This window comes from Apis florea, unplaced genomic scaffold, assembly GCF_048593485.1.
Source record: "Apis florea isolate Af1SG1 unplaced genomic scaffold, ASM4859348v1 contig_3794_pilon, whole genome shotgun sequence".
NCBI classification, from domain to species: Eukaryota; Metazoa; Arthropoda; class Insecta; order Hymenoptera; family Apidae; genus Apis; species Apis florea.
In genome coordinates this window covers 748,998-767,433 of record NW_028256857.1, presented here as the reverse complement: position 1 = coordinate 767,433, position 18,436 = coordinate 748,998, and the positions used below count along the sequence as shown (strand labels likewise).

At 19.4% G+C, this 18,436-nt stretch overlaps 1 protein-coding gene across 1 annotated transcript in view; it reads right to left on the bottom strand.

Moving 5' to 3' along the window:
• LanA (laminin subunit alpha) overlaps positions 1 to 17,948 on the bottom strand; it is a 41,939-nt gene extending 23,991 nt beyond the window's left edge. Inside the window, exons 1-3 of the mRNA XM_003693684.4 lie at positions 17,516 to 17,948; positions 10,935 to 11,081; positions 4,529 to 4,936 (exon numbers count right to left, since the gene is read on the bottom strand). Coding sequence (XP_003693732.2) covers positions 4,529 to 4,936; positions 10,935 to 11,081; positions 17,516 to 17,731 — 771 coding nt within the window. The 5' untranslated portion in view covers positions 17,732 to 17,948. The remainder of the gene's footprint in view (positions 1 to 4,528; positions 4,937 to 10,934; positions 11,082 to 17,515) is intronic.
• Positions 17,949 to 18,436: the final 488 nt, after the last annotated feature.

The following is an 18,436-nucleotide window of genomic DNA, read 5'->3' as shown; positions in this document are numbered from 1 at the left end:
TTTCTAAGACATTCATATATTTTGGAATAATAATTTCTAAAATACATATCGCAAAACAAAACACGAACAACTTCTAAATACCAATTGACATATCGAATTTCGATTTCGATCGTATAATAGTTAATTGGATACTATTATGTGGATTTTTATTCTATGTATTAATATATTATTTTAATATATTTTAATATAATATGATGCATTTTGTTGTATAATTAAAAATTCATAAAAAAATAAAACACAAAATGTCATTTTAAGTTTTAGTTTATCTTTTATTGAATTATTGGTTAAATTAGATTAAAAAGTGCCTAGGATAGAAAAATTTATTCACCTAACTGTTTAGAGATCGAGAACTCCATCTTTTATTTGTTTTTTATTTGTCTTTTATGTGTTTTATATAGAACATAAATGAATCTGTATATTTATTATTTTATATTTTATTTACACAGCATAAAAAATATATACATATATAGTATGTATATATAGATTAAATGATTGTATATTGCATATGCTGTCATGATCGGATATATAGAAGTTGAATATATGTTTGTTGTGAATATAGTTTTTTCACAAACTAAATCCAAAAAATATGAAGTATTTAGAGTTTCACGAAGAAATTTATTTAATTCAAAAATTCTGATTTTAATGAAAATTTGTATCTAAAATATAATACATATATTAATATAATACATATAAAGCAATTTTGTTACCAATTGAAGATCTGTTTAAAGAGGTTAAATTAAAGGAAAGAAATTAAATTCCCAAAGTTTTCAAAATTTTTTTGATTTTTGATATTAATTTCATTTGAAAATTTTTTTTTACAGCAAAATAATAGAACACTAAGATTATTTGTAATGTGAAATTATTTTGTAATATATATTATAATAATATGTAATATATATTATAATAATAAAATTTCGTTATACAGAGTTATATTTAAAAAAGCGAAAAACATATTGAAACGCATTGATTTTTTGAAGTAATATTCGACAAGAAAAAAATTGTTTCATATATGTTTTATAATTTATTATATACTCAATTTGATTGAAAATAAAAAAAATTATTTCTTAATTTGTTAATTTTTTAAGAAAATTTCTCATTTTTAATAAAAATGAATATAATTATTTATAGAATTAATTTTTTTAACCAAATATTATATTTAAAAAAATGAAATTAACGCGTAAAGTTTCAATATATTTTTCGCTTTTTCAATATATTTTTAAATTTATAATTCTAAAAATAAAATTTTAAATTACAAAATATTTTAATTTTAATATTCTATCTTATTGCTGCAAAAAAATTTTTAAATGAAATTATATTAAAAATTGAAAAAGTATTGAAAACTTTGGAAATTGATTTAACTTTCTTTCCATAGATATTTAGATATTTCTATAGATCCAAAAATATTTGTCCATATATACTTTAGTACTTAATTCTACATATAATTTTTATTCAAATCAAAATTTCCGAGTCAAATGATTTTCTATAAAATAGTGTCTAAATACTTTTGTGAACCAATATATGGAAAAAATTATTCGAAATATTTTCGCATTTGATCTGTTCAAATCAAATCAAGATCAAATTGACAGTGAGAACTAAATATTTAATGAATAAAAAAAATTTCTATTTTGTCATAAAAAGTAATCGATTTCATCACAGAAGAAATCATACATAAATGTTTATAATGAAAATTAAGTACATTATAGTAAACAATTTATAACTGTGAAACTGATCTACGACGTAACTGCAAAAAATTCATCTTTACTACTGAGAGGATTCCATTAACACGTCGTGAAACTCAATACGAGCAACGTAATCCCGATATGAGATTGAATTTCCGTGAGACAAATTAAAGCAATAGTAAAATTCTTTCATTTTTTTGCTTTCTTTTCAATAAAACTTTTATTGATATATTTATAAAATTTTTCCGATTAAAATAAAATCAAAGATGATATATTTTTTTTTATATTTATTCAAATATTTTTATTTATTTGATAGATTAAAAAAAAATTATTATTAATTATCAAATACATAAATATGGTTTAAATTATTGATCGGAATTTATTCTTATTAATCATTGTTATTTATTTTTTGTAATTGTGCGAGCGTAATTTATGAGCGAAACTTTGATGTTGTTAATATAAATAAACATAATCTAAAAGATTATTCTTTACTTCATTCCACTATTTCAAATTGAGGATTTTATAGTATCCAAGATATATACAATGTAGTATGTAAAGATGCAAATCCGTTTTTGAACAGGTTTTTACACAAATAATAATAATAATAATAAGAATAAATGCTTCTTTATGAAGCAACTACAAAGAAACTGTTTGATATTTCATGTTTCTTAAAAAAGTCGCTGAATGTTTTTGCAGATTTCTTCTTTCGTATTTCTATTGTCAGTAATAAATATCGCTATTTATTATCAATTTATTGTCAATTTGAAAAAATAAAGATCAAAGAAAAATAGAAAACATGCCATGATTTATGCCAACAGAAAAAAATGGTTCTTCAATATATGTATATATATTTTTATGATTGACATCAATGCAATTTTTTTTTATAAAATGTCTGTTAAAGAGACATATTAATTGTAAAAGAATTTAACGTGACGTATGTAACAAATCGCATAATAGATAATAAGTTCTTAATAGTAACATGAAAGATGAAAGATGATACCGAAGTGATTAATAATCGCGGATCAATTCCTGAAAGAGATAAGACAGCATCATCGAGAGAAAGAAATTAAACTAACAAATTGATTATGCAATCTCGAATTGTATGAGATGTCGAAAAAATCTTGGAGCATTTTTTATTTTTAAGACAAAAAGAAAATGAAAAATATAATAAAAGTAAGAATCTTTTAGGTGTTTGTTGTAATTTCTAGCAACAGACAACAAAAAGTTTTTCAATGTTGCTTTATTAGCAATTATTAGCAATTAGTACATAGCTTAATATATGTAAAAAAAAGTATCGTTTGATATAAATTTAATGTAAGATAAAAAATTATTGCAGATTGTGAATCTATTCTTATTATTATTTTGTATAAATTTATACTATCAATTGAAATAAAATCATATCAATTTAATAACTATGGAAATTTATATTTTTTAAATTAATTTTCTTTTTAATGTTAAAAAAAATTGTATAAGAAGTTTTTTAATCTCTATAATGTTGATAAAAATGAATTTAAAATTTCTTGAGGAATTCTCAATTTCTAGTATTTAAAAATAATATCTCCTTTATAAATTGATCCATTTCAATCCCATGCTTAGAAAGATACGTGTTTGATTTTACTTTAATTAAAAAAAAAATTAATAAATATATTAATAAAAATATTGTTAAAAATAAAAAAATTCTACCGTTTTACATTTATCACCGATATTTTTTTCTAGTATCTCAATTTTCTATCTTTTTTTTCTTTCACTTGAAAAAATTTAAAGAAGTTTCGAAAAATAAGAAATATATTAATAGAAATGAATATTTCTGTTGAATAAGTGCAAAATTTTGGTCTTAAATTATTTATAGATATAGATAAAATATTTTCTCTATATTTGGAGAAAATAGATAGAAAATTTAAAAAATAATTCTAGAGGCTAAAATCAATTTAAATTAGTATGCAAAAATTATAATTATAATTTATTAAATTATGAATAATTTAACTAAATGAAACGAGATAGAGATAGAATATGACGAAGATAGAATCAACACATTTTACTTCTGTGCTAATTTATTTCATTTAGTAAAATTGCATTGTTTATAGATTCAAAAGACTTTAATAAATATTTTTATATTTGTTAAAATCTAGAACCTCTCTTAAATTTTATATCTACTTACTTGTCGTATTATTACACTTGTTATCAGATTTCATCATTAAATTGATTTCAATATAATTCTTTGATAATTATTTAAAATAGAGAGATTGTCATCGATTTCAATGATTTTTAAATATATTGTTGAAATTGATTTAAAACCTATCATAATGCATAAGAAAGTAATTTTTTGACGGTATACTTGTATTTTGAACACCGTTCGTTACAATATGTTTATAAGAACAATAAATAAATGATAATCTCAAGCTTATGCACATGGAATTACAGATGTATACACATAAGAAAATTTCTACGCAATTTTTTTTTATAAATATCTATAAAACGAAAATTGAACGATGCATGCGAAGAAAAAAAATTGTCAAAAATCTTATCTTCTACAACATATCTAAAAATCATCAAAATCGATGAAGATTTCTCTATTTCAAATAATTACAGATTTTTTTGTTTTTATAAATGAAATATGATATTGTATATGATAAATTATTCAAATGTGTAGATTTTTATAGTGATCGAAATGATCGAAATATGATTGATTCTTTTCGTAGCTTATCAATGTATATGTTATTTTTTATTTCTATAAGTTATTTTTTATAACAAATGTATTCTTTCTTTTTTTTAAAACAAAAAAGAATATTAGTTTGAAACATAATGTCGATTTATCACGATAAAACTCGTCAAATTTCAAAGATACTTACTCTTCTGGTCACAGTAGGATCTTCTCGCACTAATGACATTAAATGTCCTAATAAATTTTTCGTCCTCAAGAAACGAAAACGGACGTTCGTAGCCCGTGTCCATTCTTGTAGCAAAGTCGAATTGAAATAGTGTTGCGCAGATGGACGATTATTCAAAATTGAAATCGGTATTTCACCGCCCTCCAGTGGCACAATTTGAGAATATTCTGTTGTACAGATGACGCTATCGTCTCTGGTAATGGTTTTATGACTATCCACACCGAAGTAGACTAAACAATCATTAGCAGTGTCGGAAAAATATTGCCAAGCTGACCAGGTTTTTCCATAATCTGTCGATTTTTCAAGAGCCCAGACACCAGGTCTTGGTGAATTTGCCATTTTTATATAAACATATGCCACATGGAATTCCTATGAAAGAAAATTTTTTTTATTAAAATCTAGATCAATAAAGAATAGATAAATTTCTTGATTATCCCAAAAGTTCTATTCATTTTTTTACTATTTGTTACATTTTTTTAAAACTTTAATGATTTCCAAAATAGTAATTGAGATGGATTATATTGTTTCCATTATCTATTTTTTTTAAAATAACTTTAAATTATTTATAAAATATTTGAATTGGATTTTACTATCATTTAAAGAATATGTATTTTTTATGATTAATCATTAAATTATTTGATTATTCTATTTTAGATATAATTGTAATTATAATTAGTTAAATAGTAATTATCTATATATCTAATCAATTTATAATTTTTCAATTTTATTTTATAAAAATATTTTGTACAAAATTTTACACAAAAATTATATAATATACAATAACATACGTACTTTTGGAAAGCTAAAAAAAATGAAATATTCTAATATGAAATGAAAAACAAAGTATCGTATATTTTTCAAATTATGACTATTAAAACCAAGTGCAAAAAATTTTGGAATAATTTAATATTTTCGAAAAATAATAATACAAAGATAACAACAAGTTAAATTAATGTAATTAATGTATTCTATGGAAAAATATTTAAATTCTTTCTATAGAAAACACAGTATTTCTCGTTAGAAAGATTCAATGTGAGAACTTAAGAAGCAAAAACTGAGAAACATATGTTTGTAATTATCTGGAATTTTGAAACATTAAGTGTGAATCTTCTCTCGAAACCTCTGAACACGTGGTTAAGAATGCATAAGATCATGTTAGCAAGATGTAAATGAATTCTTTAAGAAGTTGTTTAGCGAAAAGTTCAATAACCTCAGAACCTCAGAAACAAGAATATGTAAAAGCCAACGCTAAGAAAAATGAATTTTTGAAAATAGATAAATAGAAATAATAATAAAAAATAATAAAAAAATAATAGAAATAAATATTATTTTTTTAAAGAAAAAACATACAAGATTTTATGAATAAACTTTTTTTTAAAAAAATAGTTAAAAAATAGTATTTCATATGTTTTAATATCAATTCTCATTAATGCTATTTTGAAATGAGCATTTTAAAATATAAAAAAATAATAAATTCAAATAAAAACACTTTAAATAACCAATTTTATTAATTTTAACATTATATATTGTATTGATACATTAAATAATGTATGATTGTATAATTTTAATCAATAAAAAATTATGCTGATAATATATAAAAAACTAAATCTATTTTCGGTATTTAAGAAAACAAAAAATTAATTTTATATGTTTTGTGTTTTACTATATGAAAAATAAATATTTTATTGAATTCAGAAATAAATAAATAAATAAATATGTAAATAGTTTAATTATGACAGAAATTGAATGAAAAAATATTTGCTTAAGAAAATATTTCAATTTTCTAATATTTTTTTAAATATTATTTCTTTAAATTTTTTTGCTTTTTATAATGCATTCATAGAAATTTTTTTTTTTAAATCATTTCATTCATAACAAACTTCACCAATTTATCATAATTCAAATATTGGCTTTTCAATTATTTTATTAATTTCAAAAATTAGATGAAAATTACAACATCAAGTATTATATGATGAATAGCGAAAATGATAATGATTTTTCATAAATAATTAAATACAGCATTGGCAAAAAATATATTGCAATAAGATAGTAATTATCGAAAAATAATATAACTTTAAAAATAAAGAATATAAATATTTCTTTTTATTGTTCTTTCATAAAAATGTGTCTTCTCATTCATTTTTTTATTTAAATGAAAAAAAAACAGCCCATTTTCTTAAATTTAATTAATTATAAGCATTGTATAAATATGGATAGAAATATAAGATTTTAATTTATAATAGAAAGATTTTTAACAACAATTGAAACTTAAGTAAAATGAAAATTACAATGATCTTTCATAATGATTGAAGTTCATTTTTTTTTTTTGTTTATTGAATGACATTTCTATCATATATTGCAATTAAGAATATTAATAAGAATTTAAAATACATATATTATGTTTTTGATTGTATTTTAATGATAAGAAATTAAATGATAAATTGATATTATTATAAGATTTGAAATTTATTAATAAATATTAAGATTTCAATTGCTCATAGATATCAAAAAGAACAGGACTGGCAAAATTTGAAAAAAAAAAAATTGAAATTTTAGAGATTTTCTCTAATCTAATCTAATTCTTGCCATACTTATTATAAATTTATTATGATTATGCAAAATAAAACTTATATATGTAATTCTGAAAAAATAAAATAAATTATGATTGTTGTATTTGATGTTTATATATTATTAAGATTTATTTATTAGCATTTCTCGTTACTTATACTTGCTAATTGTACTTATTTTTTTTAAAACATAAATACATATTTAAAAGTAGATACTAATATGTATCAAAATATTGAATAAATACTTGATATTATTTTTCGATATTTATATTTCTTAATACTAAATTAATATATTATATCTTCGTGAGATATCAGACAATGTTTGAGTCAAAATAATATTAATTTGATATCTCTTGATTTTGAAAAATGATACTAAGAATTTCAAATGTGTTAATGCTAATTATGCGAATATCTGCTTGATCAATTTTTTATTAATTTAGAAAATGTACAAGATTACATTTTAGATTTAAATTTTTAAAGTTTTTAAGGCAACATATTTATATTTATGCAACATATTTCTTATATAATTTTTTAGATTAAACTTTTCTTATTACTAGATAAAAAATTTGTGCGATGTTTTTTCAAAAATATTATGACAATTTTTTCTATTTGGAATTTGTGTAACTAATAATATTCTCTACTATTAATTCAAATTTTATCATCATATTACTTGTGATTTATAGTAGTTTTAATGGACATTTGTTTCTAGTTGAACAATAGAAAAAAATCAAAAAAGTATATGATTCATAAATTTTTATATTTTAAAATTGTATCAAAAGAATATAGATTTTAATATTACTCATAATTTTTATTAAATTTATAAATTCATTATAAAAAATGATTTTAAATTATTTTAGAAATTTACAATTTTCGATGTATTTTATTAAATATATTTATGCATTTAATTTGACTTTTACAAATTATATTTTATTATAATATCTTTCAAAATAATTTTTACAATGATTAAATAATTTTTTTACAATACTAATAATTCATTTTAATTTTTTATTCTAATGTTCAGTAACTTTGAATTGAGTTTTAAAAAATATATCAAGTATCTCTTAGATTTTGTATATTTAATTTAGGATATATTAAACTTTACAATAATATCCTTTATAATAATGGATTAGTTAAAAAATTAGTTAAAATCATTCAGCAGCCAGGTTTTTAGCATAGTTTTTTAAGTTCTCATTTATGCTCTTGAGAAGCAGTAAAATACTTATGTTTTTTTCTTTTCTTCAAACATTTCCTTATTTCCAATTGTTTATATTCTACATCTCAAAATATTGTCCATAATATATAATTGTCCATTTTTTCAATTTTAGAAGAGCAATCAAAAGCATATTTAAATTAATTTTTGTCGAATTCATTTCTTAGATTTTTAAAGATTAATACTTTTAAACTAATTGTTTTGGTTTAACATTTTTATAAAAAGTTTTTTGCTAATTTTTTTTTATTGGCAGTGATTGTTCTATATATATTTCATAATTCACAGTTTTTTTCAATCATTTCATAGATATTATATTCATTTCATAATAATTCATAATAATATTTATATTTGTGAATTAATGATTCATGTTTTTTTCTATTTACACATATTATTAAAAATTAAAAATTAAAAAATAATATTATGTAAAAAACATATAAAATTAAATAATATATATAATAATACAATATAATAACAAAAAATATTTTAAGAAAATACTATATAAAATATATATATATATATATATTTCTTTTTAAGAAAATAATATACAATATACTATATACATTACATTTTTAGTGATCAAACATTTTAATGATCAAAATATTTCTTTCTTCGAGAATTTATTTCAATTAATTCGATAATTTCTAAATGTTTTAATAATTCTAATTTCTAAATTATGAAATAAAACCTTTTTTTATTTGTAACTATATCTAGAAACAAATATTTACTAAAATTCTGACGAATTATAAGTTATATAATCATGAAATTTGAACTCATAATAAAGAATATGGTTCAATAGAAAAAAAAATTGCAATTTATAATTATTAATATTGAAAATATTATAAATATTGACAAAAAATATTTCATTCATTCGAACTTTCCACAAAAGTATATATAGTTATTGTAAAATTTCTATAGATCGAAAAAAAAATGATATCTAATATTAAATATTCCTATCCTTTTTTCTATTGGAATAAAAGTACATCTAAGTCATTGTAACATTTACCCCGCTCCCTAAAATCCATCTTTTCTAATGTCCTCCGGAAATGATGTGAAGATAATTCTTTCCCGCTTTACAGGAAAACGCCTACGAAACGATAAAATAATTTACAGATAAAATATTCATTCTACAAGTCCATTATTTCCTGCTATTCGTCAATCCTTTCATTTATTTTCTATTTACACTTAGTTTTGTTTTTCAATATATAACTAGATGATCAAATAAAAATAAGATAACCGATAAGATATTATTAAATAAATTTATGTTTAAATAAAAAATATTTTATTGCTTGTTTAACAATATCTGAAAAGAATACTTTATTATAAATATAAAATTTAATAAACTTAACATTTGAAACTATAGATGACTCAGTTATGGTCCTCGTAAAATTTGTATATTTTCTAAGTTTTTAATAACTTTTTCTAATTTAAAAATTTTTATATATCTTTATTTTTCTCCTTGTTGTTTAACAAATAAAAAGATTTGATATTTGATATTTGACATAAAAATAATAAATTGATAATGATATTCGTTTATATTTATTTTGCATTTAGATGATATTTAATAACAGAAGAATCCTTAAATCAAATACAACACAGAGTATATAATAAATTTATATTATAGCAATAATTATTACAATTGGAATATTTTATTATTAGAATATATCCATTATGTTCAGCTTGTTCCATTTAATTATTTTGTACTGAAAAATTCCATAATAAAAAATTGTGGATAAGTAAATACATATTTAAATTTTTTAATATAAAGATGAAGAATTTTATAATAAAAGAATACTTAAATTATATAAAAGATAATAAAAAAACAATGAAATGACATTTACATTTCTTTACATTCATAATATTATATTTTATAATACAGATAATATAGATAAATGATTATGATTTTAAAATAATATTAATATTTAATATTTTTTTTAATTATTGATATAAATAAAATCGTTTTTTTATTTTTTAAGAAGATAATATTTTAATTTTGTTATAAATCTACTTAATTCATTAAGTATCAATAATAATATTCATTAAGTAATAATAATAACGTGCAATATTGAAAAATATAAGTAAAATAATTATTATATTTATATAATAAAAAATTATAAATGTTATATCAAAATAAAAAGAAATATAATAGATTAATATAGATAAGTGTAATATTAAATTTAAAAAAAAAGGCCTTAATTTAAAAAAAATATATAAATAATTTGATTTTTTCAAGATTTATAATTAAATGAAAAAAGAAATTGTTGTAAAAAAATATTGAATATTGATAATTTAAAAAATTTATAATTATGATATTAAAAAAACAAATTTACAAATATTAACATTAATAAATTTTAATAAGTTTATGGTTAAAATTAATAAATGTTTAATATCTAATTGTCAGCATTCAATATTTTTATAAAAAATCATAATTTAATATTATTATTAAAATTATCTTTATTATTATTATTAAAATTTATTGTCTTTATTTTCTTTATTATAATTATAATAATTTTATTTATCTTTTTAAAACATTGTATATTTGTATATATTATATTAATTATATAGTACAATTTATAAATTTTATTTAACTTACTTGTCCAAGATTGATTGTCAGGTTTACTTCTTTGTATTTCATCCCTCTAGAAAGAGGTGGTGATTGCCACCAAGTTTCCATTCCATCGACTGCATATTCCGGTGGATGTCTTTTTTCTGGATTATCAGCATCACAATAATCACATACCTATAATCAAAAATATATTATTTTTTTATAATATAATTAAATTAGTTTTTAAAATTATTTAAAAATTTATTTTGCAATTAAATGTTTTATTTATCACTTCAAATAAATTATAATTTGCTATTATGTATTATTTATTATTTTAATAAAAATAAACGAATTCTTAATATGTAGTGTTTAACATTTATATTATTAATGTTTGTTATTATTATATATATGTTATTTATTATTATTATGTACTTATATTTATATTTACTATTTTTTATATATTATTATATATTACTTTATATATACTTTATATATTATTATATAATCATAATAATATTAATGATTTATATTTTAATATTTTATAGAGAAATAAATTAAAAAAAGAAATCTTCATAAGGAAATATAATTAATTAAGAAATAAATGTTAGTTACTCAAACAATTAATTCTTCAATTTATTATTTACTTGATCAAGAATAATTTCACAATCAATATTAATTGAACTCATTAAATATTAATTAACGTTTGAAATAAATTTTTGCAGATCTTTACAGAACAAATATATAATATTAAGACAAAAGTAATTCAATCAGTCATCGACGATTGGATGGTTTTATTTCAAATAAAAAATAACAAATAAAAATAATTACTTTAAATAAATTAAATATTATAATTTAATAAATATAATTTTAATGAACTAAAATAAAATAAAATAATTAATAAATTTATTTGAAAATAAAAATATTTGCAAATAAATTTTAAAATTTTATTCAAAAAATAAATTATTTTAAAATGATATTTATTATTTATTTATTAAATAAATAATGTTTGATGATTTTAAATAATAATAAGATTTTTCGTGCATAAAAAACATAAATTTTATTTCAAATTAAGGAATTACATAACTCAAAAAAAATATATATTTATATATATTTTCATATGGTACATATGCATTGTATAAAAAAAATCATATAATAATTAATTTGCAGTAAAATTACATAAATGCATAAAATTTATATTAAACTATAGCAAATTATATAAAAAATAATTTAAAATATAAAAATTACATTTTGTATAAATATTTTATTGAATAAAAAAAAAAAAAGAAAAGTTAATGTATTGTGAAAAATGAAAAAAAAATGATATTTTTTAAAAATTAAAGTATATTTATAGAAGTAAGTAAAACATGTTAAAAAATCATGTAATTATAAATAAAACATACATATTAAAAAATAAAAAATATTATATAAAAATATTCAGCTATATTTAAATCTAAAGAAAAATTAAAAAGTTTTTAAAAATAGAAATTTCATATAAAATAAAGATTTTTCTATCAAAATAAAAAATAAAAAAATTCCTAAATACGAAACAAAGTAATAAATGTTAAATTACAATAATTTTTTTCAAACATCGAATGATATTATTTTAAAATAAAGTAACATATATAAAAGAAAATAAAGATTTTATTTAAATTATTTGAATAAAAATTTATTTCAATCACGTTTATTTCTAATCACAATAATTTTTTTCAACCATTCGAATGATATTATTTTAAAATAAAGTAATATATATAAAATAAAATAAAAATTTTTTTTTAATTATTTGAATAAAAATTTATTTCTAATCACAAATATTTGTTTTCAATTTAGAATCTTAATTCTTAGATATTTATATTTCTTATATTCTTAGATATTTATAATTTTAATTCATTATTTTATATCATTATATTATAGATTATATTATAATCTTTATATTATAATCAATATCTATAATTCATTATTTTATAATTCTTAGAGATATAAAAACTTTTGAATAAGTTTAATTAATAAAAATTTAATGTACGATGATTTGGTAAAAAGTATATAAAAATCTTTAATTGTTATTATAGAATTTTTGAAAAGTATCACAAACACTTTGTAATTTTTAACTACGGCATTAATAATTTTTAACTAATATATGGCATCTCTCATTAATCAAGATTAATAATTATAATTTATAATATAAGATTTTTATTTTTTATTTAGATAAGAATTCTACTAACAACGATTTAATAATGGCAAAATTTAATAGTTGAAGTTACGATTAAAATTACTTCAATAAATTATTTCAATAATTTATTGTTCAAAATATAATAATAATCGCAAATAATTGTAATATCAAAGGCCGAGATTATATGAAAAGCAGCAGATTAACTATAATAATTACGAATAAATGTTACTCAAACATTATTAATGAGTAATTCCTTAAAATAACTTTATTCGAAATTTTTAACTATATATTTTTTGGGATTAATGCCAAATGAGACAAGTGAGTGCATAAAAGTGAGTATATTATTATATTTCGATTTCATCATAACATTAATATTTTGCAAATTAAAAATAAAAAAATTATATTTTTATTGATTTTTTATTTTTTATCTGATTTAATTAATGATTACCTAATATGTTTACAATAGTGGAAATTTTGATTAGCTATAAAATATGATGAAAAATAAAATTTTAGATTTTTTATGTAAAAATTAAAAAATGTGAAATAGGTTTTTCAATTGTGATTTACAATTATAAGAAATATATAATAATTTACAATTCAAAAAAAAATTTACAAAACAAAATTTGTAAAAATTCATCACATCATTTTCTTGGAAAAAAAAATGAAAACATTAATATGTTAATATATTAATTCTGTTGTATAAGTTTAATTTTAATAGTTAATTTGTATTCGATTGATAAAAGTTCTAAAAGATCGTATATGCAAATCTTAATATGCTTTAAGATAAGATATTGAAGTTAGAATTATTTTCTTATTTATCATTTAAAGAATCGAAAGTAAATACAGCAGAAAAAACAGATTGTGATTTTTATATAATTGTTTCATTTTTCTAACAATAAGAGACAAATTAAACAAAACAATAAAAAATTAATTACATATAGGTTCGGATTCCACAGTTTAATTTTAAAAATAATATTCTACTATTCCATAAAATTCATATATTTAAAAAATAGATACCATAAAAAAAATCTATTAAAATAAGATAATAAATGATATTTAAAACTAAAAATTAATTTCGAATTAATAGTGATCATTTATATTTATTTCAAATATTATAAATATTAATAGTAAAATTAATATTAATAGAAAAAGATTCAATATAAAAAAGTAAAAATATGATTCCAAATTTTCAAAAATATATTAAACTAAAAATTAAAAATTAAAAAAATTATTACTGATATATAATAATATTATGATATAAAATATTAATTTTGAATTAATAATAAAATTTTTTAAAATTTTAATATGAAAAGAAAAAGAAAATAATTCTAAATTTTGATTGTTATGTTTGTATACAAATTTTCATTGAACAACTTCATCAATATTCAAATCTGAATAATTTTAAAACTTCAGATATATTTCAAAAATAAAAAATCTGCTTACTGCTTGCTAACTTTTTCAAATCAAAATAATATTTTTATTTAAAAATTAAATATTTTATAACTTTTTTCTATTTTTATTTTTTCAAGAAAATAAAAATTATTTATTTGTACAAAAATATATAGAATAAAAGTTTCTGTATTTATGTTTCATTCTCTAACTATTCCTTTGAAATAGAAAAAATAATCGAAAAATTATTATTATTATTAATTGATTAGAATACATAATATCAAATTAAACAGCATATGACTTCTAGCTTTTATTTTCGACTTGTAACAAAAATTGGATTATTTTGAATTCAAATTGCAAAAATAAAAATATTAACATTATTATGCCTTTATTAAAATTATTATTTCGTTTACTCTTTATTTATTTTGAATGTTTCAGGAACAAATTTTCAATTAAGAAATAAATGCTCAAATAAATGTTCATTTTCTCAAATAATTCATTCTTAAATTTATTATTTTTCCAAATATTTTATTTTAGTAAAATAAAAAACATAAATTTAATTAAAATATATTATTCATTAAATAATAGATAACGTTATTTAAAATGATTTTTAAATTATCATTTGAAATAAATTTTGTTCAAATTAAAATTCCCACTTATAGAAGTTTTTATAGCAAAGCGGAAGAGAAATAAAATTAATCTTATTATAGGTTTATATTATAGATTTTACTATAAGTAAAATATATATATATAAATATAATCAACATTTTGGGTTACATATTTGTCCATTTATCAATATAAAGTTGAATGACCTAATATCTTCTAATTTTTATATATAGCATAAAATTAAATGCAATTTAATTTAAAATTATTCAATGAAACTTCTCTATTAACTAAATGTAAATAGGTTAGATTAGGAAAAAATCAAATAATTTTTACAAAGATTTCTATAAATGGTAAAGATTTTTTTTAAGAATCTTTGTAGGACACTCGTGTCAGTACAATCGTTCGGAATTTGAGAAGACAAGATGGTCAAGTGTTATCGAGAGGTCATTCTTATCACAGGCTTTTTATCAGTCTTCTCACTTCTAGTCTACATAGCATTTTCTCTCATCCGCATAAATAGATATATACGTAACACTCGTAGACTCGAATGGCCATTGACCATTCGGAAAATTCTAAATATATGAATCGTCCAATAATATCAATTATTTTATGAATGAGAAATAATGAGAAAAACATAATATAAAAATAAATGATTACAATTAATAATTATTATTATTAACTGAAAACAAAATTATAGCTAATTGTTTTAAATGTTACGCAAGAAATAAATCGGTCATCTAATTTATTATTTCCTGTTTGATTGAGGGAACCCGGTTCTATGATATGTTGTCAAGAAATGTAAAAGGGTTGTAATGATAGATAAGATAAAATAATTTTTTTAAACGATTAGGATAAAAAATATATAATTTCTTCATATTAATTCTAAATTTACATAAATTTTTATTATTTAAAAAATAATCAAATTTTTAAATAAATAATAAATATATTATTTATGTCCTGGTATAATATTTCGTATAATGTATGTTTTTTTTTTAGGTATAATTTTCAAGATTATTGCAATTATTCTTTCAGATTAACAGTAGAATTTACATTAAATTAATTCCAAAAAATATCAAATAAATATAAGATTTAAAAATAACATTAATCACAAAATTCATTGAAAAAATTACTATGATACTTCGTAAAATTAAATCAAGCATTAATATTTATGAATTTTAATATTATAACAATTAATGACATAATTATACAAGAAATTCTATCAGATTCATTCAGGTAATTATACACATATTATATATTATATAATTATTTGAAGAAATTAAATCACTTGAAATGATTCTTAATATATACGTTATATTAATTATTACTAGTAAGACAAGATTTATGAAAGACGCTTTTTAGCGTATAGTTTCATTCACGCTTTATATAAAAAATGAACACGATCTTCTCTTATCGAATTTGAAGAACGATAGTACGCTTATTACTAATACCGCGTATGTGTCACAGAGGAAGAACTTTGTTGAGTGTGATATAAATTATAATATTAAAAACTATAAAATCTGTAAAAATAAATTACAAAGTTTTTTATTATTTATTATTTTTATAGTTGATTTTGCAATTTGTAATTTTTTTACAAATTTTTATATATTTAAAAAATAAATTATGTTATATTTTCATTACAAAGAAAAATACAAAATCTAACTACATATGCAAATAATAAATAGATAATTATCAATTTATTTACTCAAAAATTATCTGTTATGTATAAAATTTTAATAATTAATTTTAAATCTTGTGATTTATCACATATCAATCTATACTCATGATATGAATTTAGAATTATTTGCTATAATTTTTTCTTTTATCTATTTTTTATATATTTTTTATATATACCTCTGGCAAAGCAAAAAGAAAAAATAATTAACTAAACAGTCGGTTAAAGCTTGATAAACTTTTGGACTTTAAGGATTAAATATAGATAAAAATTGAAACCTGAACTTCATTTTGATTATATGACTAATAATAAGCGATGCACTAATAAAAGCGATGTTTTTAAATAAATATTAAATAACTGTTTCGAAAATTAAAAATAAAATTAAAAAGAAATTTATGAAATATTTAAATAACTAACTAATACATTAATCAAAATTAATATTATATATTATATATATTTATTATATATTATTATATTATATTATTACATATTATTACATTACAATAATATTATAAGGTACTTTTTCAAAATAAATAAAATCTACTCCTAATTTAATCTATCTATTTTGTTTATATTACTTTGCACTATTCTATGATGATTTTCTGTAATCACTTTGCATAATCACTCTATATAATCACTCAATAATCACTCTATATCTAATATCAAATTTATCAACCGAAAAATAAGAAAAAACAGAATTTGCTTAGATAAGCTACAGATACGGATGATAACAATAAATCATTCTTCAATTAAAAATGATAAAGCAAAGAATATAAACATGTTCTATATACCGACCTGTCCCTGTATCAGATTTATATCCTCATGTTGATCGGCATTTGCACCAACGAGTTTACAATAAAGTTCTGGTCCAGGGGTGTCGACACCACACGTGGCTGACGCGATGATCTCTTTTCCCTCAGCTAAATTAAAATACGGTGGCGTCAGGATTTCGTTTCTCGTTTGGTGGACCAGCACGCTGGCCAACGAAGCGACCAGCAACCACCTCGCCATCCTGACAGTGGACAGATCGAGCCCGCCACCGTCGGCACCACTGGTATCTCGTCCTTTAGCGCGGTGTGTTCTCTTTTGAAACTATCGTTGGACCCGTCTTTTCTCCCTATATTCTCTTTCTTTGTCTCTTTCTTACTCTCGTTCTCTTTTCGGGAGAATGCACAAGAGAGACGCGGAGAGATGCTGATGAAGCCCGAGTGGCTTCTCGGTATAGACTGAATATATACGTGAATACTGACAGGCCGGAGGTCATCGAGGACTGACGGTCTATGGTAGGGGAGAGGGGGGTGAGGGTGGCAACTCTAAGAAGGATGGTCCACACACTTCGAAACCATATGCCATTCCGTACCCTTACACACGTGCAAGCTTCTGCCCCAACAGACTAGACTATTGTCTAAGTACTTCTTTCGATGCTCGAACTAGCTTAGTTACCATACTTTTACATTTATTCGCAAATGAGATTTTACAGTAACAATAGTAATTTTCGGATAGAAACTGTTTTAAACAATTGAATTGTATAATTTAGTTTTCTTAATGTTGGATTAGATTTGGATTACTTAGATTTGCGTTTAAAGTTCTAGAAATAAGTATAAGCGATTAATAATTTTCCTTTTGAAAAATATTTGTACAATCTTTCTCAGAATATGTTGTAGCGGAAAAAAGACATATGATTAAGAGGAAAGTTGTAAATAGAATCTTAGATTG